This window comes from Aulostomus chinensis, chromosome 8 (genome assembly GCF_037954235.1).
Source record: "Aulostomus chinensis isolate RoL2024-O1b breed Wild chromosome 8, RoL_Achi_v1.0, whole genome shotgun sequence".
Lineage (NCBI taxonomy): Eukaryota > Metazoa > Chordata > Actinopteri > Syngnathiformes > Aulostomidae > Aulostomus > Aulostomus chinensis.
Window position 1 is genome coordinate 11,626,409 of NC_141327.1, and position 24,954 is coordinate 11,651,362.

General features: G+C 43.1%; 4 protein-coding genes across 7 annotated transcripts; 2 read left to right on the forward strand and 2 right to left on the reverse strand.

The window, feature by feature from the left end:
- Positions 1-256: 256 nt before the first annotated feature.
- pi4k2a (phosphatidylinositol 4-kinase type 2 alpha) lies at positions 257-6,820 on the reverse strand. 2 transcript variants are annotated; one of them, XR_015117566.1, is made up of 10 exons: positions 6,319-6,820; positions 4,439-4,639; positions 4,219-4,350; positions 3,228-3,381; positions 2,434-2,495; positions 2,165-2,264; positions 1,827-1,960; positions 1,579-1,638; positions 1,268-1,485; positions 257-1,152 (listed from the first exon to the last, which is right to left on the reverse strand). XR_015117566.1 is itself a non-coding variant. In XM_086210964.1 (9 exons), exons 1-9 carry the CDS (start codon positions 6,655-6,657, stop codon positions 1,324-1,326), a joined length of 1,344 nt encoding a protein of 447 aa, XP_086067090.1. In that variant the 5' UTR covers positions 6,658-6,819; the 3' UTR covers positions 257-1,323. The 2 variants fall into 2 exon arrangements, 1 of the variants encoding a protein (XP_086067090.1); XM_086210964.1 differs by having other exon boundaries at positions 257-1,485; positions 6,319-6,819.
- Positions 6,821-8,330: 1,510 nt separating this feature from the next.
- Positions 8,331-11,522, forward strand: pgam1b (phosphoglycerate mutase 1b). The gene is made up of 4 exons (XM_086210965.1): positions 8,331-8,737; positions 9,914-10,188; positions 10,298-10,478; positions 10,914-11,522. Exons 1-4 carry the CDS (start codon positions 8,599-8,601, stop codon positions 11,081-11,083), a joined length of 765 nt encoding a protein of 254 aa, XP_086067091.1. The 5' UTR covers positions 8,331-8,598; the 3' UTR covers positions 11,084-11,522.
- A 455-nt stretch (positions 11,523-11,977) lies between these two features.
- On the forward strand, positions 11,978-15,854 carry exosc1 (exosome component 1). Its single transcript, XM_086210966.1, has 8 exons — positions 11,978-12,039; positions 13,290-13,405; positions 13,644-13,718; positions 13,973-14,061; positions 14,140-14,173; positions 14,266-14,316; positions 14,492-14,576; positions 14,902-15,854. Exons 1-8 carry the CDS (start codon positions 12,012-12,014, stop codon positions 15,006-15,008), a joined length of 585 nt encoding a protein of 194 aa, XP_086067092.1. The 5' UTR covers positions 11,978-12,011; the 3' UTR covers positions 15,009-15,854.
- Positions 15,855-18,068: 2,214 nt separating this feature from the next.
- Positions 18,069-23,465, reverse strand: knop1 (lysine-rich nucleolar protein 1). Of its 3 annotated transcripts, none has more exons than XM_086210110.1 (5): positions 23,114-23,465; positions 21,678-21,747; positions 20,353-21,562; positions 19,540-19,611; positions 18,069-18,739 (listed from the first exon to the last, which is right to left on the reverse strand). In XM_086210110.1, the coding sequence occupies exons 3-5, from the start codon at positions 21,448-21,450 to the stop codon at positions 18,434-18,436; spliced, it is 1,476 nt and encodes a 491-aa protein (XP_086066236.1). In that variant the 5' UTR covers positions 21,451-21,562; positions 21,678-21,747; positions 23,114-23,465; the 3' UTR covers positions 18,069-18,433. The 3 variants fall into 3 exon arrangements, with proteins under 3 accessions (XP_086066236.1, XP_086066237.1, XP_086066238.1); XM_086210111.1 differs by having other exon boundaries at positions 23,006-23,116; XM_086210112.1 differs by lacking the exon at positions 23,114-23,465 and adding an exon at positions 22,909-23,045.
- Positions 23,466-24,954: the final 1,489 nt, after the last annotated feature.

Below are 24,954 nucleotides of genomic sequence, written 5' to 3' on the forward strand. Positions count from 1 at the left end.
TAACATTTGAAGATACAAATGCTTTGAGCTTAAGCATATTATTGTTGGACTGTAAAAATTCTAACACCAGCTGCTCTTCTTAAGTGTCCCAACTGAACTTTAGTTTGAGCTGTGAAGTTACATTATGGTGATAGAACAGATCCAGAACAGAACCCAGGACCCCACATGGGTCAGAACCATCAGGATAACGTGTGTTTGTGTGAGAGCCGGTAGTATCAACACCAGATCTGATCCATTCACAAACAGGCCACTCATCTGTATTAATTGAATATGTTTTATTATAATCTATCATTAAATATTACATACAAATTATACAGTGTATTTTCACAATACATTTCATTTCTGTTCAGTACAGCAGGATGTTACGTTACTTAGGTCTACCGTATGAGTCAGCAAATCACGAGAAATGATCAGAAATCAATGATTCAATCAATCAACGGAGCAAACGAACCCCTCCTGCTTCTTTCACGCGTCTTCTTCACCAATCACCTCACTCACCAGTGAAGAGAACACAGTTTACTACCTTTCTCTGCGTACTCAGCCCCGACCCAAAGCTTTCGCCCTCAATGACTTGCAGATGCTAATCTAAACAGTTAAGAGAGTAACTGTGAAACCAGTTCACATGGCTTGTGCTCACTGTGTAAGTACACACATACGCACCATTGAGTCTCCTGAAATTCTCCACGCGTGACCGCGATGAACACATCTCTTATTTGTTAAAAATAATAATAATTTAAATGCTGCTCATCACTCGTGGCATCGCTGCTTTCACCACCAGCCTCGGGGTTTCAAACTGTGTGGGGGTGAAGATGCAGGTGATTATTAAAGGCAGAGAGGTATAAAGGAAAACAAAAAAAAAACAACCTGACATGGAATGCGACGCCTCTCGTCCATAAACAAAAACAAAAACAAAAAAACAACCCAACAAAGTAAGAGAGGGTTTTCTGACTGGCATGCACATGTGAGTGGGCATCTGTGCAACTGGGAGTCCAACAGGAAATTCTGACATCTCGTTGCAGGGAGGTAAAGAGTCTCTTCATCGTTTCAGTGTGAACTCTTCACTTCTATCCAAACAAGGCACGGAGGCAAACAGGAAGACCTGTTGTGAAGCTCTTCCTCTTTTGGCCTCATCTCTCCAACCATCCGCTCACTCTTTGTAAAAGCAAAGCATCCATTAGGAGAGGAAGGGACGGCGACGATTCTTTTTTTTTCTCCCCCTCCCCCCATTTCCAGGAGAAAAACCAGTACGCTCCTATTCTGCGCTCACCCCAATCCGCACGTGGACACTCCTCACTCCAACTTCCTGCTGTTCCTCCTTGGTTCCTACCACCAGGTGAAGAAAGGTCTTCTGCTCTGGAAACTCTGCGTGTAGGACTCACTGTTGGCTCTTTGAGGTGCCCTTGCTGTTTCGACTATTACCGGGGGCATCTGAACCAGCTGGAGGGGGGTTTTCCCGTCCTTCAGGGCCTGGCACAGGTTCAGGATCTTGGAATAAAAAAAAAGAGGAAAAAGGGCATGAGTAGTTTTGTAATAATGACTTTATCCAAACTGGCTTAATTTAGCTTGCTGATGACTCACCTGCCCCCTCATGACTGCCACTTGTTTGTGAAACTGTCCTCTGTCAAAACCAGGGTCTTTCTGTAGCGCACGGAACAAAGCACATGTGAGTTTAATGTCACTTTTAAAGCCGGGGGGCTGCAAGACCCCCCTTAATCCTGTAAGTTATCTTACTTCAGTTCTAACAAACTACTGTCAACCACAGTGCTTGTGGCACAGATGGACATAAGATCACAATGCAGCATCATCAACTCAAAGTCCTTCCATACCTTGAATAATTCATAAAGATCCTCTTCAAGGTCTTTGATAAAATTGGGGTCTGATAATTTAGGGAGAACAAGCTCTCTGATTTCCTGGGAGAAAACAACTTTAGCCTGGGAAAGCCACGCCCAGTAGAAGGGGTCTGTTGATTGGACAATAGAAGAAAATGAGTTTGTTTTTTTTTTACTCAAGTTAATACACACAATGTATAGCTGAACTGGAACAGAAAAGCAAGATTCATATTGCAGGTTGGTGTTGTTGTTTTTTTCTAAGCAAATACAAATACAGCAGCTTTCTCTGCACACAGTACTAGAATGAGAGGCTCTGACTGGATCCAGGTGCTTACAGGCTCTCCAGGAGTCAGGATGCTTGAGGGGGAAGGCCAGACCGTTGTCTATGGCTGCCAGCTTGATGATCGGGTCCTTTACTACAACCCAGTCTGGGTCCTGCAGCCAGGGAGAGAATATACAGCAAGCAAGAGTTTAAAAATTATTCAAGGAATACTGGATGACTTTAGACCAGAGGAGGCTTGAAATTCTAATGTATGAAAAGATTCAGACTGTGTGTGTGTATATGTGTGTGTGTGTGTGTGTGTGTGTGTGTGTGTACTCCTACCCGGGTGCCAGCAGTGTCCATTGGGCAGTCATACTTCAGAAGCCAGTTGTCATTTCCTCGGTCTAGAATATGTTTACATGATGTTAGAAAAGGTCTATTTTCCGTCTTAAGTCTGACAAAAAAAATAGGATTTAAAAAAAAAAACCACGTATACACATTAGTCTGACTGAAATTGTGCTTTTCAAGTCGGACTAACATACCTAGATTATGTGGTTGGGAATCAAACTACTCTGGCATGTATACTCCTCAAGTTGTCCTTAACTGGCTTGGCGTTCAGCTGCCATGTTTAGCAGCGCACAAGGGGGAATAATCATTATGGGCGAAACCACGACAAAAGCAACACATCGTTTTCTGAGCAGGCACAGAGGTAAACTTTTGCTTTCTTAGATGAAGGAGTTGTCAGTTTTTCAGTTCTCTGTTCAAGGGGGACGCCACTTGCTGCTAGTTAACTTGTTTTTGAATGCGATGGAAAAGGTCAAGCAAAGGAGAGTCTGATTGCCCCCAGCTTTAAGGGGACATGCTGCCACCCAACATTAGAGGTGTGGTCAATAAATCAATTCTTCCCCTTTTACAATGGAACCTATGAAATGACCTAATTGAGCTCTGTCTATTAGCTCACCCTTGAGTCTGATTGTGATTCATATTCAAGCCAGAGTAACCACACTTATGCTGAACAATTCTGATTTTGTCAACGAAATTCTTAAAACTGTATTTATGCTTTACGTTATGTTGTACTTTGTTCAGGACATTTCTAGAGGCCAGCCCTGACAGTGCTGAGCGGGCAGACTACATGCCTGTGTTCCTGATGATGTAATCGAGTACCACGAGACGCTCAAACTGCAGCTGAAGCTGACGGTTGGTGTTCTCAGGCAGAGGCTCCGCCTCAAACCTCCGCAGCCAGAAATCTGCATCCTTGTATCCGTCAACGAAAAGCTGGAAGGACCCAACCTGGTGGAGAAAATCAATCTGGATGAGTTGGTTCATTTAGAATCAGCTGATTTAAAGGAGCACTCCACCCAAAAGCCCTTGACAAAAATCAGGCTTTGAGGTACATTACGTCCATTCATGTGGAGTCACATACGCCCGACACAGACTGAAATAATGAACTGTAAACTTCTGTGCTTAAATCACAGCTAATTGTGACATTTTTTTTTAAAAACCTTTCTTGGAGGCTTGGAATGTTTCTCTGATTAGTAACTAAGGTTGAAGTGGACCAATCAAACACAGAGTGGTGCAGGAATGAGTCCTTAAAAACAGCAGTGAGTGAACGTTGAACGTCAGATTCCCTCACCTCAATGTCAGTGGGCTTTTACTTAAATGTCTGAAATAAAATCTGTGGTTCATACAAGCTTAAAATATTTTTATGTTCTGTTACTCCACGTCAAATACACCTGGAAATACTGAATTTGTGAATTTCAAAGCATTTCATTTTTAAAAAAACACAAGACTACAGACACTATCACAAATACACACAAAGGAAACACAGGGGTTGTGCCATTGTCATGCATACGTAGTGTAGTTGGTTCATAGCATAACCTTAGATTTGTACTTATAATGATTGCATTTACACTTCCATTCGTTGAATATTATCTTGATGAACACAGTAACTTTTGTTTGCAACAGAGCATATTTTCATCAATGACTGAAAATTCAACACAGAAATCCCATTGGTTTTTGGTGGAGGAATCCCATGGAGATGCTAATTTCTAGGTTAGCCCACAAAAATCCCTCATCCCTGTGGCACATCATTGCCTCCCAGAGTAATGGTAGAACTCATCAGCTTACCTTAGGGGGCAGTCCAATCCTGTGGAAGCGCTGGCCCACTTTAGGCACCTTCTCCAGGGCTAGCCTCTTCCCTCGAGACTTGACCCTGTCTATGGCACTGTAGTTGAAAGTTTCACTAGCCAAGTACACAACCTAGAGTGGAGACCATTCATTACGAGGGGAAATTAAATGGTCGCTTGTTTGTTTTTTTCCACCGACTCTGTTGTACGTGCATGTATACCTTGGTCCTGGGAACGATGTTGAGCTCCAGTTTCTGATCCACCAGGCTGGCCCCAGCCTCTGAGAGGTAACCCTGGTTCAGGACCAAACAGTCACGGCCAAAACAACACGGACAACACAGTTTTTGGAGCCACTTGGTCCACTTTGGGTTCAGCTGGCCATAGGGCTCTTCATTCTTAGGTTTGAACACTCCGATGATCTTCTGTTGAGCAAGAAAGTGAAAATAATAGAACAAGAATGTAAGGAAAGAGGGAAGCAAGAGGCAGTTAGAGAAGAGAAGACATCTTAATTCAAGCACAAGATGATCAAAATGTCTGTATGAAGCTTGGAGGATAGGCTAGCTGAAATTATATGCTCCAGGGAATTGTATGCTGTACAGCCACGTGAGGTTAAGTGATATCTATCACATTATGCTGGAATCACACACACACACACACACACACACACACACACACACACACACACACACACAGATTATAACATGAAACTTGGTCAGAGAAGAGAATTATATCCTCGCCAAGAGCTAGCACATGACTACTAAGCACATTGGTGACTAAGTAAAGACACTGGACACACGCTCAGGACATAGGACATTCATGTCTGTACTACAAGCGTTTAAGAAAAAAAGGGGCACTGAAAATACAAGTGAAATACTGCTTTTACATCTGGGAGTTAATTTAACCCACCAATTAAAAAAAATGTTAGAAATCTACATCAAATAAATATTTACGCTATTTCTATTTTGTGTTGTAAAATGGTACTTAGATATGCAGGATTCTTATGCTTATTAATACACTATCTTTTCATAAAGTGAATAGGCAGCAGAGTGAAACTTTGTTAATATAGTGTGAGTGAAGTGAGCAAATAAAAAAAAAACGAGGCAACAGAGACGGGGACAGCGTATGAGCACCCCTGCTGTCGACACAGAGATACCACGAGGAGACCTGCTTGCTCAACACTTCCGATCGTGCTGATCAAAGTTTACTGCTGTGAATCCGCAATTATGCAAAGGACTTAAGAGACAGAAAGTGTTCCCAACTGCTGCAATCATCTGTTTGATAAACGAGGTGGGACTTTGTTCTTTACCCAGAAATACGATGCAGCGCAACAACAAAAACAGAAGAATACCTGGTTTAAAGAATGTAGTGAGTGCACTTTGTTTTTATTGATTTAGTATGAAATGGAGGTTCACCGGTTCAACAGAAGGATCCAAAATGAGCATCGCCTGGAAGCAGTGAATTACACAGCTGGATGTGTTTGAAAGACAGGCATGTTACATATTTATCTAATCAAATCTGGATGAAGGCTGCAGACTTGACAAGTACTTGTATCTATTCAAGACTCATATGAAGTACAGCCAGTCAGAGCCGTAAATATAGGAGCAGCATGAACTGTGACCTCACTGGAGCCTGGAGGGTAGGAGGTCAACTCAATGCGGTGAAGCGTCCTCTTCTCCAGGTTAGATAAGCTTAATTCTACGTATTTGGCAGCAATACCCACCCAAGATGGCTGACCTGTTTTATCATCATGTTAAGGTCTATTGCTTCTGATTATATTAAGGCACCATCCAGACTGTGTTGTTGGTCTGTGCTACATGTGTGTATTCATGATGAACCTGAGGAAGTGTTGCGACCTGGTAGTAAATAAAGTTGCGTTCTATTTGATTCGATTTATTTTTTATTTAAGTATAGAAAAAAAGATGAAATGTTTGGGAAGTTCATGATGTATTAGCATGTGTAATAGCCTAACTGCTAAGTCATCCCATGTCAGTTAGAAGAGGAGCCTTCATCATAACGGTCCCCATTACATCCCACATAGGATTCACAGAACCAGGGAGGGCCGTTGGCATGTGATGTGATATATAGCAGAACTTCCTCTTACCCCCTGTGAGTCTTTGACAAAATAGCTTCCACTGGATCCCTGGTAGATCCTCTCCGGGTAGATCCCTTCCTCTATGGCTCGCTCGGCCTTTCGGATGATCTCTCTGAACTCGGGATCCTCTGGAAACTCGTTTCTGTGTGGCTCCCGGGGGGAGTTTCCACGGTCCCGGTCCAGAAGAGGCTGTCTCTCCCGGCTATGCGATGGGCTACCGGCCGGGATGCGGACCACAGAGCCCGGCGTGCCTCCAAATGAGCCCCGCGGGCTCGTGGGCTCTGTAGGACAGTAGCTGAAATCACCGGAGTCCCGTAGCGGAGAGACAAGCGGACTCGTCTCATCCATGGTTCTAGAGATGGACGTTAGGTTTCTCTGGCGTCTAGAGACGAAGACAAACCAGAAAAGAGCCCAAAAAAAGAAGACGGAAAGAAAGTGGGACGGTTGTTGTGTTGCTAGACCTAACGTTTGCTAACAAGGAAACACGGGGAAAGAAGAAAAATCAGATGACTGTCAGCTTCCGGTAAGAGGCGAAACCTAAAGAGTGTTTTGATCTTTAACCAATCAGCCTTTGAGAACTCCTGTCAATCACTCGGCTTCTTAGGCTGATTGGACAGAATCTTTCTCTCCAAGGAAGAAACGTGAGAGTGTAAATTAGCGCAATCGATTAACCCAGAGTTCAACGCCTTTAGTGAATTTATGAGACGGAGGAAATTCCTCTAACATCCCGTGTCAAGACTAGAAACATAAAACTTTCATTTATGAAGACTGAGCGATTCAAGGCGCTAATAATATTGCTTTTGTATTTAAAACAATTGCCATTTCAGCAAAAAATATGCAATATTATACAAAAATCATATCTGTATTTAAAAATGTTAATTTAAATTAAACAGAAATAGTGGACTGCCATCTGTGACGCCAGCAAGGTAAGTCGGGCTGTTCCCACTGAGCATAAAACCTGGAGGACAATCATTGTATCTTTGGTTCATTCATGCCAAAAAATGTCTTGCTGGCAGAGATGAATGGTTTTCAATATATAATTTGGTCTACTAATGTTCTACAGTTCCTCTTTTCCACTGATAATCTGCAGATATCAGCACAAGACCTTCATACATTATAGGGAAGTGTAGACAAATCTTATTAACCAAGCAAACACTTTGTTACTAACCCAGTATGAACCTCCATGGTTTATTTTCCTCATGGCATCTTTTCAATCGCAATACCTTATTCGTGTGTACAGCTCTGTATGTAGCCTGGTCAAAACTTAGTCTCAAGATAAATAAGTCACGTCAGGCAGACTCACAAGTTTTATGTCAATGAATTCATTGAATCTTTGCACCACACAATAATTGTGAGGAGGCAGCAGAGCCACCCAGCAGGCTGTCTTTCCACATGTCATCATTAGTGAGCAGGGATGAGAGTGACAGTGCATCCACGAGTCTCCCTTTGCAAACTTGTCACACCCAGCTGTGACTGGTTTCTAAAGACGTACATAGATATTGTCTCCCTGAATGTATTGCACTGATTATTTCTCAGTCACGTCTGGAGCCTCCTGTTGTAAGATGAGAAAACATTTGCCATAGGGAGAAAAAGACATATTTTGTGGCCATATATAAAGTGTTCTCTCTGTTTAGTGATTTGAATGCCATAGTGAGACTATAAGTGAGTGAGGAAACAAGTTATCTTATCTTGTCACCATAAAATATCAAATTGATGGAGCAAGTTACAGGATAGCTTGTGGACTAAAAATGACATGGACATAACAGGTTATATCTTGTAAACTAAAAAAGGTTCAATTGCTTTCACAAATTATATCATATGACCTCTAAATAAGTAAATGGTGGGTGTAAATGATATCACATTGCCTCAAAACACTGAAATGGAGGGAAGTTCTATTTTTCTTCCTCTCAAAGGCCTCCCCGGGGCCCTTTAAATTTCTCTGCTGCGCACAGTTTCCTCTGCACCAGTGGGTGTGTGGACGTGCTTCTGTGCGCATCCTCCCTCTTCCCTCCTCCTCCGCCGGCGCACACAGCTCGTCCTCTGATTGGTGGAATCCGGCAGTAGCGAGAGGAAGAAACCTCCGGTCGTGATACCAGTCAAGTTCAGACAGATCGGCCAGGTCCTGAAATCTAAATCTTACTTAACAAAATTCTGCTCCCCCTTGTGTGTCGCCGTCTCCGGGGCTGCGGTGAAACTAGGACAAGACTGCAGACGTCGCTGTCAGATCTAGAGAGCAGTCGATTACCGCAAAGTTTCCGGAAACACAGCGCAGAGGGCATCGGTGTGAGGATGGCTGCTTACAAGCTGGTCCTGATCCGCCATGGAGAGAGCTGCTGGAACCAGGAGAACCGTTTCTGCGGATGGTTCGACGCTGACCTGAGTGAGACCGGGGAGCAGGAGGCAAAGAGAGGAGGACAAGCTTTGAAAGGTAGCGTTTTATATCACAGTGCCTAATCGGGTTTTCTCATTGTCATCGGATTAAGCCTCTGCAAGCCAGTGCTTATGCAACTGGGCCGGATAGGGAAACAGGTAGTAGGCCCACTGCGACACAACACACTCCAGCATGATGAGATTGTGTGTGTGTGTGTGTGTGTGTGTGTGTGTGTGTGTGTCTGTCTGTCACTGTTGGTTATTTTATTGTCGGAATTCATTGTAGCGGAACGCCCAAGGCGCTGAGATCTTGAGCACGGATGTCGGTCTCACTGATGCATGATGGTCCCTCACACGAGGACGGGCAGCCACATTGGCTGCGGTGTGTCATACCTACCGTATTTCCTTATACTTACCACGTCCCAGAAAGTAATGTTTATTTGTCTTTTTTATAAATTAGCCCACAAAATATGCGATGATCAAGTTGGTCGTGATGGATTTACTGGCACTGTTTGCAGATCTGTTCAAGTAGATGTGACATCTGAGCTTCAGGGGTCTGATTTCCAATTCATTTATTGTCCAAATTCCATTGACATCAATAAATAATAATAATAAAAAAAACATTGGAATTTGTGCTTGCTTGGTTGTCATTTTGATGAGACTCGTAGTGTGTGTGTGTTTTTTTTTAAGTGAGATAAAATTATCAGTATATTTTAGAATGATTTCTTCATGCCTTAAACAATTGTATTCCCTGTGGGGGACAATCCATCTAAAATACTTATTATTTTTAATTAGCATGTGTATATTATTCCTCCTTAGGAAGCCCATCGTGAGAAAAATAATAAAGGCAAAGAGCAGCAGTTCTTATTGCTATGCCAATCTATGCGCTCACTGTCATTTTCATACTAGCATGTTTAGGGTTGTGTTGTTAAAATCTGGTGAGGTAGTGAGTGTAAGGCTGGACTGTAAAGCAAAAATCTTAGCAATCTCTAAGACTATTTGTTAGGTTACATGCAGGGAAGTCCTCCTCATATTCTGTGTGACCCAAAATTCATCCGCAGGCACCTTCTGCAGAGCCCCCGTGCTGCCTCTGACTAAGCAAAAGCGGATCATTTTAGCAGAGGGGCAGTAAGCAATGGATGTTTTTGGTGTTCGTCATAAAAATGCAGTTGATTTGTCGTGCAGTCATTTGCGTTTACCATATTTCCATGTCCTGTTCTCCGATTCACCTCAGACGCTGGCTATGAATTCGATATCTGCTACACCTCTGTCCTAAAAAGGGCCATCCGCACCCTGTGGCTTGTCCTGGATGGCATCGATCAGATGTGGCTGCCTGTCCACCGGACCTGGCGCCTCAATGAGCGCCACTATGGAGGACTGACTGGGCTCAACAAAGCTGAGACAGCAGCCAAACACGGAGAGGCCCAGGTCAAGATCTGGAGGCGATCATTTGACATTCCTCCTCCTCCCATGGATGAGCAACACGACTTCTATCAGACCATTAGCAAGGTGAGCCTCTGTCTGTCTCTCTGTTCCCTGTGTGGACATCTTGATTGCGTCAGAGTAGGCCTGAAGGCCGCAAGACAAATAACAATGTGGAGTCTCTCTTTTGCTGTAGGACCGGCGTTATGCAGACCTGACAGAGGACCAGCTTCCAAGCTGTGAGAGCCTTAAGGACACCATTGCCAGGGCGCTGCCATTCTGGAATGAAGAGATTGTTCCACAGATCAAAGAGGGAAAGAGGGTGTTGATTGCAGCCCATGGCAACAGTCTCCGTGGCATCGTCAAGCATCTTGAGGGTAAGTGACTGCACAGGAGTGCATCAAACAATAACTTCTTCATGGTAAATGGACAAAATTTTATATAGCGCTTTTCTACCTTCGCGGTACTCAAAGCGCTTTACAGTGTCATCTCATTCACCCATTCACACACACACAAACACTCACACACTGATGGTGGAGGCTGCCATGCAAGGCGCCAACCTACTCATCAGGAGCAATTATGGGTTCAGTATCTTGCTCAAGGACTCTTTGACATGGTCACCGAGGTTGAGGATCAAACCAGCAACCCTTCGGTTGCTAGACGGCCACTCTACCCCTGAGTCATACCACCCACAGTGAAATACATCCATTACACACTGGATCAACTGTTGCATGAAAGACATCCTTGCAAACTTGCTTTTAAGTTTTGTGTGTGTGTGTGTGTGTGTGTGTGTGTGTTATATTCTTTCCCAGGTATGTCAGAGGAGGCCATCATGGAGCTCAACCTGCCCACGGGTATCCCCATTGTGTACGAGCTGGACAAAAACCTGAAGCCTTTAGGACCCATGCAGTTCCTGGGAGATGAGGAGACTGTCCAGAAGGCCATGGCAGCCGTGGCTGCTCAGGGGAAGGCCAAGAAATAGACTATGCCGACCCATGGGTTTGCTAGATCAGACTTGCTGTTCAGTTACCAAGTTAGGTCAAATATGTCATCACAGACTTGCTCACACAATGTGCACTTTATTTGAATAATACCAAGCTTCATGCAATTCCTACAATCTTAGGTTCGGAGGGTGTATATTTTGGGACATTCGGATTCATGTCACAGTGATAGATTTTAACTGATGATGATTTATGCACTGACCAAATTGCAAATTATGGACCAGCGTATAGGAGCATATGTTAGACTAACCATGCAGAGTTTTCTTGAGTATTCCTCTATCCAATCTATGTAGTTTACTTCTATTTAACCTGTGAAGTAACACTCGCTGTTGTTGTAAGACCAAGTTGAAAATCTCTGCACCATCGGGTTTTGATTGTTGTTGCAATGTGAGAAAAAAGAATAAATGCTGTGAGACATGATGTGATGAATTGTTTTTTTTCAGTGGTGGCTGATAACCCCTCCGCAAGTCCATCATGAAAACAAGTAGCCTGAATATTATAATCGCTTGTGCTTGCTGTTGTGCGCTTTCATTTTTCTTTTTCTTTGAAGAAGTACAGACACTGAGATGTACCCATGAAAATAAGGGATAAAATCATAAAACTGGCTCACATTCATGTCAGTTGCACTCTAGAAAGGGGAGCAAAGTAAAAGATATAAAAAAATCCTTTTCTGCAATTACATTGTAACTATTGACAATAATCCTAATTAGATTGGTGTTACTATCACGAACAATGAAATAAATTTGAATGCACTGCACTGGTGTGAGACACCAGCGTGTGTTTCCATGTGCCACAACAAACATGGCGGAACAAGTTGTCTGCTTCCTATTGGTGTGTGCTCCACCAATCAGAATCGAGCACAGATCTACGTTACAGCCAATCATGTGAAGCGCTGTTCTTGAAGCAAAAATGTCGCCCATGAAGCTGTGTGTTCCTGGTGAGTAGCGTCCGTATGTACTTGTTTTCATCAGGGTGTCGCTGAATTAGACGTAGTAGCGTTTAGGGATGTCTTGGTCGTGGTAGCTTGGGTGGAAACCCTTGTTTATTCAGGAAAACAGAGAGAAGGTGCCAGTCGGTGAGCGTTCGCTGTCTCCAGCTACCATGCGGAGGGTGGGCTCACCCTTGTGGAACAGTTTATCAAGGTACTTGTTGATTTCTGGCGGCGTCCTAATTTGGGCGTATCCGGTGAACGTCTGGACAAGCTTTTTTTTGGCATGTATCTACCTGTTTTACGTTAAACCGATGCGTTGTTGACGCTGTCACTCGTACTTTGCGGGTTGTTGACTTTTACTTTCCACGGTAGTGCTCTTGAGCAGCCCTGCCTATCGCTCCAGGCAAGACTGCAGCATTCCTTCTCTCACTTGTTTTGACTCACCCAAGATTCGACTCAGGCCCCGGAGGTCCTCGGCTGGAGCGTCAGGGCGAGTGTCCAAACGATGATAAGTAGTTGACGAGTACAACTACGTTGAACGAAGCGAAGTAAAATCTGGTCAACTGGACGTAAGTTTATCTTGAAGACGTTTCACCTCTCATCCGAGAGGCTTCTTCAGTTCTAGTGAAGAGTGTGGAAACTTGATTTTTTTTTCTAGAATAAAAGTCTGACGGACCTTAGCGATAATGAAGGATGAAATGACAAAGCTGAGCTAATTTCGCATTTTTAAATTTAAAGTCGGGCGCAGTTCGGTGCAAGTTGTCCTCCGATGACATCACAGGGTCCTGGTGCTGCTTGAGAGATGAGTGCTGCTGGCAGCTTATCGGTATTTGAGGAATCTTTGAATGTGTGACGTCACAAGCCTCTTCGAAGAATTTAATACTTTGTCACCTAAGACCCCTGTCGACCCCAGACTTCAGCTACAATGGGCACCCAGTTTCCTACAAGAGTGATTCTGATTCTGATCGAGATTTCTGCTGGCGGGGCTGCACCACTTTGAGAAAATTACAGTGAAAGGATAATGGTGGGATTTTTGTGGGGACCTGTGTCAGAAAAATATGTGTTGATGATGTCAGCAGCACATCTCTGCAGAGCCACAGTATTGAATTTAAAAATGGTACTGGTTTTAGTTTAATATAAGCAGAGAAGGTCCAGCTCTGCTATAAAATACGAACAAACATCAGTGTGCATCATCCCTGACACCTCTTTCTCTCTCTCTCTCTCTCTTTCTGTCTTGCCCTCTCCTTTGTTCTAAGGTGACAAACTCTGCAGTGTAGAGGACTGTATTCCTGGTACAGGAGTATACCTGCGGCACGGCTATATATACTCCTCACTAGCAGGCTACGTGCTCAGAAAAAACGAGGGAGAGGAGGTGAGGCGGAGAGGGTGCGGTCATGAGGAGAAAGCTGCAGAAGCATTCACACGTTTGGGAGTGTCAAGCGTAGTGATATTGCACAACTTTCATGTTTATGACTGCAGCAGAATAGGTCTTCTCTGCGCCTCTGCTGAGATAATCAGTCTTGTGTGTGAGAGGTGTCTTCCTGAAGTGTAACATAAAAATGTAAGTGTTCCATTTGTTTGTAATCGATGCACGTGACTGTTTTCTCTAGTTACCGGTGATCTCCGTCGTGAGGGAAACAGAAGCGCAACTTCTGCCAGACGTAGGAGCAATTGTCACTTGTAAGGTATGAAACCAGAGCTGTTACACATATTTGTACGACTGACTGATGTCCTGATTTAACACTCGGTACGATGTACACTCACAGCCTTTTTAAAGAACGCCTCGATGAAAGGAGTCCATTTGACAGGTGGTGATTTGTTTGAAAGGTTGTTTTTTGGTGCTATTGAATGGAAAGGTGTTTCTAACATTTTAGCACGCTAATTCAAATAAATGGGATATAAAAATAGGTGGTGGTTTGCCTTCTTCTTGATTGGACAGGTGACCAGCATCAACCCCAGGTTTGCTAAAGTCCACATCCTCTATGTAGGCTCCACCCCACTGAAGGACCGCTTCAGAGGGACTATCAGGTACCACCAGAACCCCGGCTCCAGTGTGTTGTTATTGTTATTCTGTGTCTTTGCTAAAACCGCATCCGTCTTTGACAGAAAAGAAGATGTGCGAGCGACAGAGAAAGATAAGGTTTGTTTGAACGGACGGTGTGGATTTCTCTCTGATGGCCACCTGCGTACTCTTAAGCTCGCTCTTATTTCTGAAACTGCTTATTTTTGCAGGTGGAGACGTACAAAAGTTTCAGACCTGGAGACATCGTCCTGGCCAAAGTGGTATCCTTGACAAATAATACAGTCCATAATCTGACAGTAGTCAGCCATGACTAATGGATGTTCCCAGAGTCCGACTTGGCAATCGCCTCCAAATAAGCCAGGTTATTGGTAGATTTCTCTTAGAACTTTTGACATCTTTGGATGTACGTTATTTACCTTTGACCCGTGATGTCAGATTTCCCTCGGTGACGTTCAGTCCAACTACCTGCTGACAACAGCCGAGAACGAACTGGGCGTGGTGGTGGCCCACAGTGAAGCAGGTAAACCTCCACAGATTTTGTTTCTGTTGTGTCTTTTTTCAACACAAGGTGGTGCTGGAGTGACTCCCCTAAAGATTGAACAGAAAAGAGGGACCACCTTTATTTATTTTTCTAAGCTCACTGTCAGGTCTTCGTGTGAAACAATGCAAAATATATGATGGTGTGAGTGTACTTGAGATATTACCCACAACTCTGGCCAAAATCTCAAGCCAAATTTCCCTCTTTCACACAGTCAAAATGTTTAACCAGGCAGACATACTGCCATGTAGTTTAACTGTTTGACAGCTCGGTAATGTAATACGAATGTTCTTCCTCTGGAAACCAGGTGTCCAGATGGTTCCCATCAGTTGGTGTGAGATGCAGTGTCCACAAACACACACCAAAGAGTTCCGCAAAGTGGCGCGAGTGCAGCCGGAGTATCTACAGGCGTAAGACCCCTGAGACGTCTTTCTTCCACAAGGAACACACAGCTTCCCTCCCTCACTGTCGTCAAGTCGACTCCCTGCTCTGTTCTGGATGGTATTAAGAATGAGTGGATGACCTTAGACGTGGTTTGTCATGGTTCTTGTGTTACATAGCTTTCCCTCTGCCAGGAGGGAAAGTTTTGTTTTGTTTTGTTTTTTAAACAAGATTGAAGTGCATGTGGCAGCAATGTGGGTCTAAAAGTCTCCTTGAAACTGTAGAAGATAGAAATGCCTCAGTTTACTCCATCAGAGCTGCTAAACCAGCATCCTGGTTCATAGATGCAGGACGCTACGCTGCACTGTTGGGGATGATGGCAAACGTCACTCCAACGATTTAAGCAGCAACCTAAAGTAGCATCTGCAAGGAGAAAACTGAACTTTGCATCCTGTATTCAGAGAGGAGTATTTGATGGGACTGCCGCATGGCACACACTTGTATTTTTGATAAAAGGAACAAAAGCAGCTGGGAGAAGTTTGAATTTTCTGAGGCTCGTTTTTTTTTTTTTTCCCCCCTTACTCCTCTCCAACATTTCCATTTTCAGGTAAACTGACAGACAAATGTTGCCAACATTCCAGTTTGAAAGGAAAATGAATGTGATTAAGAGCCCAATCAGAACACACACGGAGTATTGAAGGACAGCACGATAGTCACATCTTTTTTGCCTTCCAGCGCATCATCAGTCTTAACGATAATGAGCCAACAGCAAACATGCAGAAATAGTTGATCTATGAAGTGACGAATACTTGGACTTTCCTTACTTTACAGACGTCATAGGCTGCAAGAATGAAATAAATGACTATCAAAACCACCAAAGGTGCTGCCTCTTTCTTCATGAGCCACTTTCCTCCCTGGTAGTTGAAGCATCTGTTCAGCTGGTAGTGAAAGTCATTCTCACAGAGCTTTCCAAAGGTTTAAATAACATTTTCAGAATTTAAAGTAAAGTCTGTTTTACAGCTGGTAGAATATTTTGAGATGATGCCTGGATTAATTTATGCTCAAGCAACAGCCGCAGGCAACCCTGAACCTGACAATTCAATATCTCTTCAACACCTTAGAGGAATTCCTCTATTCTTTCTTCATTTGAGTTCATCAGTTTTGTCAAATTCTTGTATCCCCCCCCCCCAAAAAAAAAAAGAATAATGAGGATCACTGTTTAAGATTGAAATGAGTACCAGGTGAACTCTTGATACTGTCTTATGTTGTAAAGTGTTATATTGTCGCTGTACCAAGAGTCCTCTCACCTTCCCCGGAGGTCACTTTTTGGGTGATGCACATCCGCTATGAGCGTCTGGAGGATGTGTGGAGCTCCTGCAGTCTTTTCTGTTCATCATCCAAGTACAACAGCTGCAGGTCAACACTTTCCTTCATCCAGACTCTAGAGGTCGTTATCTGAAATGATAAAAATCAAGACTGAATATGAAGTTAAGAACCAGACATCTTTTCTCTCCTCCTGCTCTCACGAGTCAGAAGTACCTGTGATGGCTGATTGGCTCACTGATGCCACCAACACACAGCAGCCTGTCCTCCATCCAGGTGAGGGAAAATCCAGAGTTAAAATGAATCATGAGATACGAGATGAAAGTTTTATTGTCAGCCCAGGGAGCTAAAGGACACACACACACGCACATCCTTGTACTTACGGTACATCTTTGTGAGGACTTTCATTGACGTAATACATTCCCTAGCCCCTCTCAACTGATGCCTGATCCTAACCTTGACCCTAAACCTAACCAGAACCTGATTCGAACCTCGACCCAAAAACCAAGTCTTGACCTTTAATTGGCCCTTTGAAGATGTGAGGGCCGGCTAAAATGTCCTCACTTTCCAAAAATGTCCTCACTCTGTTGGTTAAATGCATATTCTAGTCCTTAATATGTAGCAAGTACAAGAACACACACACACGTACACACACTTCAAGCCTCCTGGATATTGTCTTGAAGGAGCACATCCAGCTTCTCCCTCACCTCCTCCACACTCAGACACAAACAGTGACTCTCACGTTAAGTAAGTCTATTTGATTTGGATCTTGGAGGTTCCTGTATTCATTCACGCATGCACAAGCTCCTTTCGTTGTTATCCACCCACTTCCATATATTCTGTAATTGTACTGCTACGAGGTGGTCAGTGACAACAGCGCCCTCTGTTGGACGACTGTAAAAATTGCAATTACAAATCTTCTCAAATGTAATTAAAACTTATCACCAAGTGCAATGTTTGTCTTTATATTCAGTATATATTAGCATATGTAAGGCTACTGATATTTATTTTAAACTGCATTTCATAGGATAACCAAATATAGTAAATATTTGTAGCATGGAGCGCTCAATTAAATAATTACCTTAAAAAAAAAATCTATAAAGTGGGACTGCCCTTTTGGCACTGTCATCAGTAACCAGGTGACTCAGCATTCACACATTTCTACCAATGAATTGACGTCAGTTCTCCACATCTTTGAGTACGTTTTTGTTCTCGCCATACATTCTCTGAAATGCTGGTTCATACAGAAAAAAATTGAGAAATCTAGTTTATAATTTACCAGCCTGATGAACAAGCTAACACAGCTCAGTTCAGCTTGGCTCAAAATCTGCTCCTCTGCTCCCGGCAGGTAAAAAAAAAAAAAAAAATACTGAGACATATTGCAACTGTGAAGGCTCTATCAGGTGGACCCTTCAAGCTCTGGAATCAACAGTAATAATTATGACAAAATGTCACACGAGTTTCAAATAGCATGAAAGTGGTGACATTTTAGAATCAGAGGTCAACGCCAGCGTGGTCATATTCAGTATTACGTTACTCCTTAAGGTCATTTTTTAAGCCTCTGCACTAATGACAGCCCGAGGTCAGAGGATGTCTGCCCCACTCTTGTTGACCTCAAGGGAGTTTCTTCAAATTTGGCTCAAACGTTCACTGGGACTAAACAACCCTGTGTTTCCAGATGGAGCAAAATTATGATTCCGAGCAACTGTGCATGAGCATCGCTGTGGAAAAAAGCATTAAATGTTCTGTCAATGTCTTAAAAAGCATAAAATTTTATTTCACAAAATGATCAGCAACTCTGACAGATCAACTTGTGGTTTGGAGCCTCTTTCTCTCTGCTTCTAATGAAAACCACGACTGCAGTTGTGTCATGTGAAATAAAAAGTTACATAATATTGTCATTGAACACTGATTGACATACAAGAATGAAACATTTTTTAACACCTTTAGAAAAGCACTGAAAGCTAAAACACCGCCTGAACACTGGGTCAGATGAAATCGGTCAGCTTCCTCCACCATGAGGCTGAAGGCGCACAGAGGAGGCGTGGTGTTGTATTCACTCCTTTACATCTGCAGTGTTAGTGTGTGAACAGTTCCACCTCGAGAGAGAGACAACACCATCAAGCACACGCTGATTAATCATCAAAGCGGACGGATCGACATGAATTGGTATCGATGGAGAACTTCTTCTTGGATGTTGCAGTAAACCCAAGTCCTGCCCCCCTGTTATTAAAGTCCATTCGGCGAGATTGAGCACGCTCAAATTCTCCCAGAAGCCCTTGCTGTAAATATTGTTGCGCTTCCTTCCCAAGCGCCATATTTGTATTTCTGGGGCTCGCCGCAGCTGCCTGGAAACCCTTTTTGAAGCCGCCCATCAGCCTGAGGAACTTCTGTTGCTGTTCAGAGCTTTCAAACTGAGCGGTTTGCCACTGGCCAAACCCCTGAGGGACATAGAAAAAAGAGACATAAAACTTAAAATAAATACACTTTCTCAAGACTGGGAGAAGGAGAAGAGGAGTTCTGTTAACACAACTATCAACAGAGGGCTTGGATTGCAGAGAGACAGTTGAATGAGTCACAGTAGCATGTTTTGTTTTTTTTGTTTCAGGGCCTACAATGTCTTGTCCTGAGTTTAATGGAAGTGAACCACTCAAAGAGACGCGGGAGATCCCACACTGATGGAACCTTTCCTGCTGACACTGACCAGAGGTTTGTCTGAGTGTTGAGGCTGAGAAGCTTCATCCACCTTCATAAAGCCTGTCGTCTCTCTTACAACAAACAAAACGATACATGTCAATGGGGCACTTAGAGCTTTTTAGAAGAGATGGCTCTCATTATAGGAATATGTCAATTCAATTGCTCCGCGCATGGAATACTGAATTACTTTTGATGACTCAGGCAGCATGGTGCAGTGGTCAGCACTGTCGCCTCACAGCAAGAAGGTTCAAGGTTCGAGCCCGGGATCTTTCTGTGTGGAGTCTCCATGTTCTCCCTGTTCCTGTGTGGGTTCTCTCTGGTACTCCAGCTTCCTCCCACAGTCCAAAGACATCAAGAGGGGACGAGGCTGATTGATACTCTAAATTGACCGTAGGTGTGACTGTGAGTGTGAATGGTTGTCTGTCTCTATGTGCTGGCCCTGCGATGGACTGGTGACCTGTCCAGGGTGAACCCCGCCTCTCGCCTGAAGGCTGCTGGGACAGACTCCAGCCCCCCACGACCCTTAACAGGATAAGTGGCTCACCTGGTTGATGTTCACCTCGTCAGTGTTTCCGGTCTTCTCTGACAGGAAACCCACATCCGCCTGGGATGACTCCTGAAACACAAAGTTTTTATTTGCACAAAAAATATCAACACCACACCAGTGAGCTATTAAATCCAACATTCTGGACTCTCCCATCTTTTGAATCTGGCTCCCTTCGTAGGCTTTTCAGTTCAATGCCTGAAATAAATTCCGTGATTCACACCAGTTTAAGATATTCTAATTGCAATATACAGTATAAAAATAAATACCTGTGAATGTCAAAGTATTTATGAGTCTTAAGAAACAGACGGTTGCAAACAAGTGACTAAACCAGACAACAGAGTTTATTGAGGAAAAGTCGTCATCCGTCAGGCGTGTGGTGTAATTTATTCATCGCTAATTATTAACTTTTATCTTCTAGTGATCACATTAACACTTCTAAATGTTTACTCTCAGCGTTTCTTTTCAGCAATAATCCAAAATCGAATGTAAAAAAAATAAAAGTCTAACTGGCTTTTTGTGGAAGGTGCTAACTTCCGGGTGTGTCCAGAACAACACAGTGCCCTGCGTGTCTATTTTTTTTCTAGCTTGAACTGCACACATTACACCTCCAAGTCTTCGACTTAAACCTCCCATTCCTCCCTTAGATCTGCCCGGCAACTGCACATCTGATGCAAATGACCGCATACGTGTGGTTTGGCGGACCTCAGTGAGCTCGGGTCAGGAGAAATCCTCTCTCCTCCAACCATTACGCAGGTTTCATTTGTTCTCATGAATCATTCTGATGTGATTTTCAAGAAAACGGCATCTCACCTGCTGGTTTTTCGCCTCCTCTTTGATCTTTTTCTTCTTTTTTGCCACTAAACCTATTTTCTCCTCTTCTGTTTCCACCTGAACAGAGTTCTTCATCTTTTTACTTTTCTTGCTTGTGTCCCTCTTCGGTCCCTCCTCCTCCTCCTCCTCCTCAGCTTTGTCCCATTTAAGAGGTTCTTCTTCCTTTGACTCTGCTCTTTTCTTCTTCTTCTTCATCTTGGCTGGTTCCGTTTCCTCCACTACGCTGACCTCAGGGACCATTCTCTTCTTACCTTTTTTACTTTTCTCTGTGACCCCTTCCTCTCCCATTACTATCTCACTCTTTGAGGATTTGTCTTTTCTCTTGTTGTCCTCTTCCTTTTCCTCCTTCATTGCAGCTTCAGGCTGATCGACTCCCAATCTCTTCTTCTTCTTCTTCTTCTTCTTGCAGCCTTTGACATCTGGGACTTCTACTTTATTTTCATCTTCTCTTGTTGCTTCTTCACTGTCACTCTCGGCTTTTTTCTTGTTTTTCTTTTTCGGTTTCACCACCTCAACCCTCTCCCCTGCTGGAGTTCCTGATGTTACTCCATTCTCAGCTAGTTTAGCTTTCTTTTTTGTTCCAACTATTCCATCCTTCTCAAAGGTATTTTTTTCCCTGTCTGTATTGTGTTCTTCAGTCTCCTCTGTGCTTGCCACTGCCCTCTTATTTTTTCCTTTCTTAGATAACTCCTCTCCTTCTTTCTCTATACTCTCAGCTTGAAGTTGTTTCTTTCTTTTTTTCTCCTTCCGCTGTCTCTTCTCCTCTCCTCCATCTTTTACCGAGCCCTGCTCAGTTTCTACCAGATTCTCACTCTCAGCCGGTCTTTTCTTTTTTCCCTTCTTTCTGCCGACTCCTCTGTCATTTCCATCCGAAACGTCACAACCATTAACATCATTCAAAGGGTCAGCAATGACTTTCCTCTTCTTTTTTTTGGCCTTCAAATCTTTTTCTCCACATCCATCTTGAGAAGACTCCTCGTCTTTAACCACTTGCTCAGCTCTTTTGACTTTCTTCTTTCTTTTTTCTGGCCTTTCTGAGGTTCCATCATAAACAACGCAGTCTTTGATTTTAGGCATCAAGGTTTGTTTTGTCTTGTGCTTCTTCTCTTTCTTTGCTCGGTCCTCTTTCCCAATCTTCACCGTCCCTTTTTACTTCTGGACTTTTCACCACAACACCCACGTGGCTCGGCTGGAGCGAGAAATACGATCACAAGTTACAACACAGTTACAAATCCAGAGCTGAAATGACAAAACGAGAGTGGTCGTTTTTCGTCCTTTGAGCAAACACAGCATGAACTACCAACCGAAGTTTGGGATGGCTGCTTAGGCAGGGACTCCTGAATCAACGTCTCTTTGCGGAGCAAGTCGCTTCACCTGCAGGGAAGAGAGCAGGAAAAACCAAAACATCAATTGTGGCAAAAAAAATAAATGTACAGTGCCAACAATTCTGGCTTAGATTTGGAACCTTTGTTTAAGTAAATTTTTATTGTGTTTTAATTGACAATGTAGGGATGAAAGAGTATCAAAACAAGAACATTTACTCTTGTCCAATCAGCCAACCAACAATAGGCTCCAGCTTGAGTTTAGATAAGCCCAGCCCAAATGTAGGAACTTTGAAACTACAGTGACGGGTGGCTGAGTTGAGGCTTTCCCATCCCAGGGAAATATGTACAAATGTACATTTAAATATGTACAAAACATCACCAGTAATACAAACTTGCAACGGAGGCCAAACATTTAAAACATGAATTATTACTCAGTGGAACAGCCTGTATACGCTCATGTGCTAGGTGGAGTACTTTTAATCCTATTTAGTAAAATTCACATCCTTGCAGTAAGTAGTAGCTTGTCAAGGACTTTGTAAAAAACTATTTTGGACACCTCCAGATGACCTAAATAAACCGACTCCCCGACGCAGCTTATTTTGATTTCAAAATCAAACATTTTTGTAGTTCTCTGGCTTTGAACATCTACATGTATTGTTTCTAAATTCAGCACACTGTCAGACAACACAGCCTGTCTGCACCCTTGGTAGACACCAACTGAATAAGCGTTACCAATGTCCTATAAAGCTGTCGTTCACTTTGATTTGCTAACGAATATGATGTTGTTTCTAATCCTGGTTCAAATTGTGTGATATTGTGACCTGATCAATAGTCAATCCCATTACATTCAATACAGGCTTTCCTCAAACTAATGACAGGTCACGAGAATCCGTCGGGAAAAAAAGAACTGAACACCGAATTATGAAGACGCGTGGTAGCACGACTGTCAGATTACAGGTTGAACGGTGCAATATTCTCAGGCAGAGACGCCAAAAATTCTCCCGTTACATGTTGCACATACAATAAAAGGAAGTGAACTCAGCTGTCTTTGGGCTTTCGAGAGATGTGCAGACAAAACGTGGATTCGTGTTTCCCACAGTAGGTCGGATAAGACAGATTCGGAGAAATGCGATAAGGAAAGTTAAACCAGTCGTTGCTGTTGCATCGTGAGCTAGCACGCATGCTAACAAAATCATATTACACGTCTTACCATTAAATACAACTTCTTGGTGAGTACTCGATCTATGAGAAGTGCTGGTTCGTTTCTAAAACGTATGCTAGCAAGCTAATTTCATTTTAATAATTACCGGAAGCTTTCGCCGATGCAGAGGTTAAGTAATAGGTCGCACAGACAACGAGAAGATAACATAGTTGTTGCAGTCCAACATTTAAAATATGAAGAACACTTTACTCACTTGGTACGCTTTGATAAATCACGTGGAGGTGCGGTTACCTCCTTGACCCGGAAGTGATTCACATGTTAGCAACGGGCTGGGCGTCTGTAGCGACGAGTGCGCGCATAGCACAAGAGAAAAAGCAACTAAGAGCTTTTGCTACTTGGTGAGCGCAGTGGGAAGTTGTATTATAACACTAAACCTTTGAACCTAAACAAGTACTTGTAAAGTACACATTCCACATCAGGACTACATAAAGTGAGGCTTCTTCTCTTATATAATAATAATAATTATTATTAGTAGTAGTGGAGGTGGGGCTCAAACCCACAACCTTCTTGCTGTGAGGCTAACCACTGCCTCACTGTGCCACCCACAAAGTCCCTTCCCATATAATAAAAGTTCTAAAGTGTTGGAGCTGAGCCTGATTTTTGCAGAGAGCAGTCGTTTCTGTGCGGTGATTGTTTAATTAGGTACAGGTGTGATAGACAGCCACACCACTGAGAAACAGATTTCCAACCACTTCCATTTGAATAGTTTGTTTTGATACTTTGAATTCAGCGATATCTCTTTTAACCCGAACCTTCAACTAGAATTTGTGTTGACTCAACTTTAGGCATCTGTACAAACACCGATTCACCTCGTGTGTGTGTGTTGAAAGTTTTCGGTGTCTGATAAATACTCAGAAAGCAAGAACACTGACGTAAAGTATAGATATCATAACCTTTTAATTTACAACAGTAAAAAAACAAAACAAAAGCCATAGTTACTTTCCACAACTACCTAAAGCCTAAATGAGGATGGCAGGAAACTGAGAACAGACTTGTGCAAATTTGAAATTAAAAATGAAGCTCCAAATGTAGGTCAACAATAATACCTTTTTTTATTTTAAAGCTGTAACGTGTAGCTTACAGCTACAAGCAGGAGTCAAACCCAGTTGTGTGGGAAAAGTCTGAGCCGCTGATTTAGATATCATCATCTTAAAATAATCGCCTAAGTCATTACTTAACTTTTTTTTGTGCCTAAAATAACTCATTGTGATGTTTTGTCTCCAGTTTTTTGTGTTGTCTAAAAACTTGAAAAAAAATAACTTAGGCGATTACTTCAAGAAGGCGACAATCTGAACAATGTCAGGTGAAAAAGCTTCTAGCCTTTATCTTTGTCCCATAACCTCTACCTCTGTGTCATAATTTTACTCTCAATAAAAGCTGATAGTTCCTGTCTTAGGTATCAGTATTATCAGTTGTACTTGTTTGAGACCCTTAACAGGATAAGCAGTAGAAAATGGATGGATGGATGTAGATGGACTGTTGGTCTCATATTAACCTAAACGTTCCATCCTGAAAAGGGTAAAGGTCATATACCGGTAAGTGAATAAAATCAGGCATTTTATAAGTAAATATGTGTTATAAGGCTCTACATTCTGACAGCCATTACATTTGTAAGTCAAGTGGGTTAGGGTTAGACACTTTCTGATGTCGGGCTGCGCGGTGGTGCAGTGGTCAGCAATGTCGCCTCACAGCAAGAAGGTTCCGGGTTTGAGTCCCAGCTTGAGCATGGGATCTTTCTGTATGGAGTCTGCATGTTCTCCCTGTTCCTGTGTGGGTTCTCTCTGGTACTCCAGCTTCCTCCCACAGTCCAAAGACATCAAGAGGGGACGAGGCTGATTGAGACTCTAATTCAGAAGTCACAAGACAATGGATGGATGGACTTTCTGGTGTCCTGTTCCCACTTTCAGCCAATCAGGGGAGATGATTCCATAACTGCGGTTTCTGTTTACTGCAGAGTTGAGGGACTGGGAGACCCATGTTGGTGACCAAACACTCTATCAGTGGTGGCTGCCTGAATGTAGAGCTGTTCAACAC

Excerpts from the sequence above, each read along its gene's own strand:
- pi4k2a (XM_086210964.1), bottom strand. The coding sequence starts at position 6,657 with ATGGATGAGACGAGTCCGCTTGTCTCTCCGCTACGGGACTCCGGTGAT. Across the intron at positions 2,265-2,433 it reads TGGACACTGCTGGCACCCGG|GACCCAGACTGGGTTGTAGT; the intron begins GTAGGAGTACAC and ends CCCTGGCTGCAG. Across the intron at positions 1,639-1,826 it reads ATCTTTATGAATTATTCAAG|AAAGACCCTGGTTTTGACAG; the intron begins GTATGGAAGGAC and ends CGTGCGCTACAG.
- pgam1b (XM_086210965.1), top strand. The coding sequence starts at position 8,599 with ATGGCTGCTTACAAGCTGGTCCTGATCCGCCATGGAGAGAGCTGCTGG. Across the intron at positions 10,189-10,297 it reads TCTATCAGACCATTAGCAAG|GACCGGCGTTATGCAGACCT; the intron begins GTGAGCCTCTGT and ends CTTTTGCTGTAG. Across the intron at positions 10,479-10,913 it reads CATCGTCAAGCATCTTGAGG|GTATGTCAGAGGAGGCCATC; the intron begins GTAAGTGACTGC and ends ATTCTTTCCCAG.
- exosc1 (XM_086210966.1), top strand. The coding sequence starts at position 12,012 with ATGTCGCCCATGAAGCTGTGTGTTCCTG. Across the intron at positions 14,062-14,139 it reads CGCTTCAGAGGGACTATCAG|AAAAGAAGATGTGCGAGCGA; the intron begins GTACCACCAGAA and ends CGTCTTTGACAG. Across the intron at positions 14,174-14,265 it reads GAGCGACAGAGAAAGATAAG|GTGGAGACGTACAAAAGTTT; the intron begins GTTTGTTTGAAC and ends TTATTTTTGCAG.
- knop1 (XM_086210110.1), bottom strand. The coding sequence starts at position 21,450 with ATGCCTAAAATCAAAGACTGCGTTGTTTATGATGGAACCTCAGAAAGG. Across the intron at positions 19,612-20,352 it reads AGGAGGCGAAAAACCAGCAG|GAGTCATCCCAGGCGGATGT; the intron begins GTGAGATGCCGT and ends TTTGTGTTTCAG. Across the intron at positions 18,740-19,539 it reads ACGAGGTGAACATCAACCAG|GGGTTTGGCCAGTGGCAAAC; the intron begins GTGAGCCACTTA and ends TATGTCCCTCAG.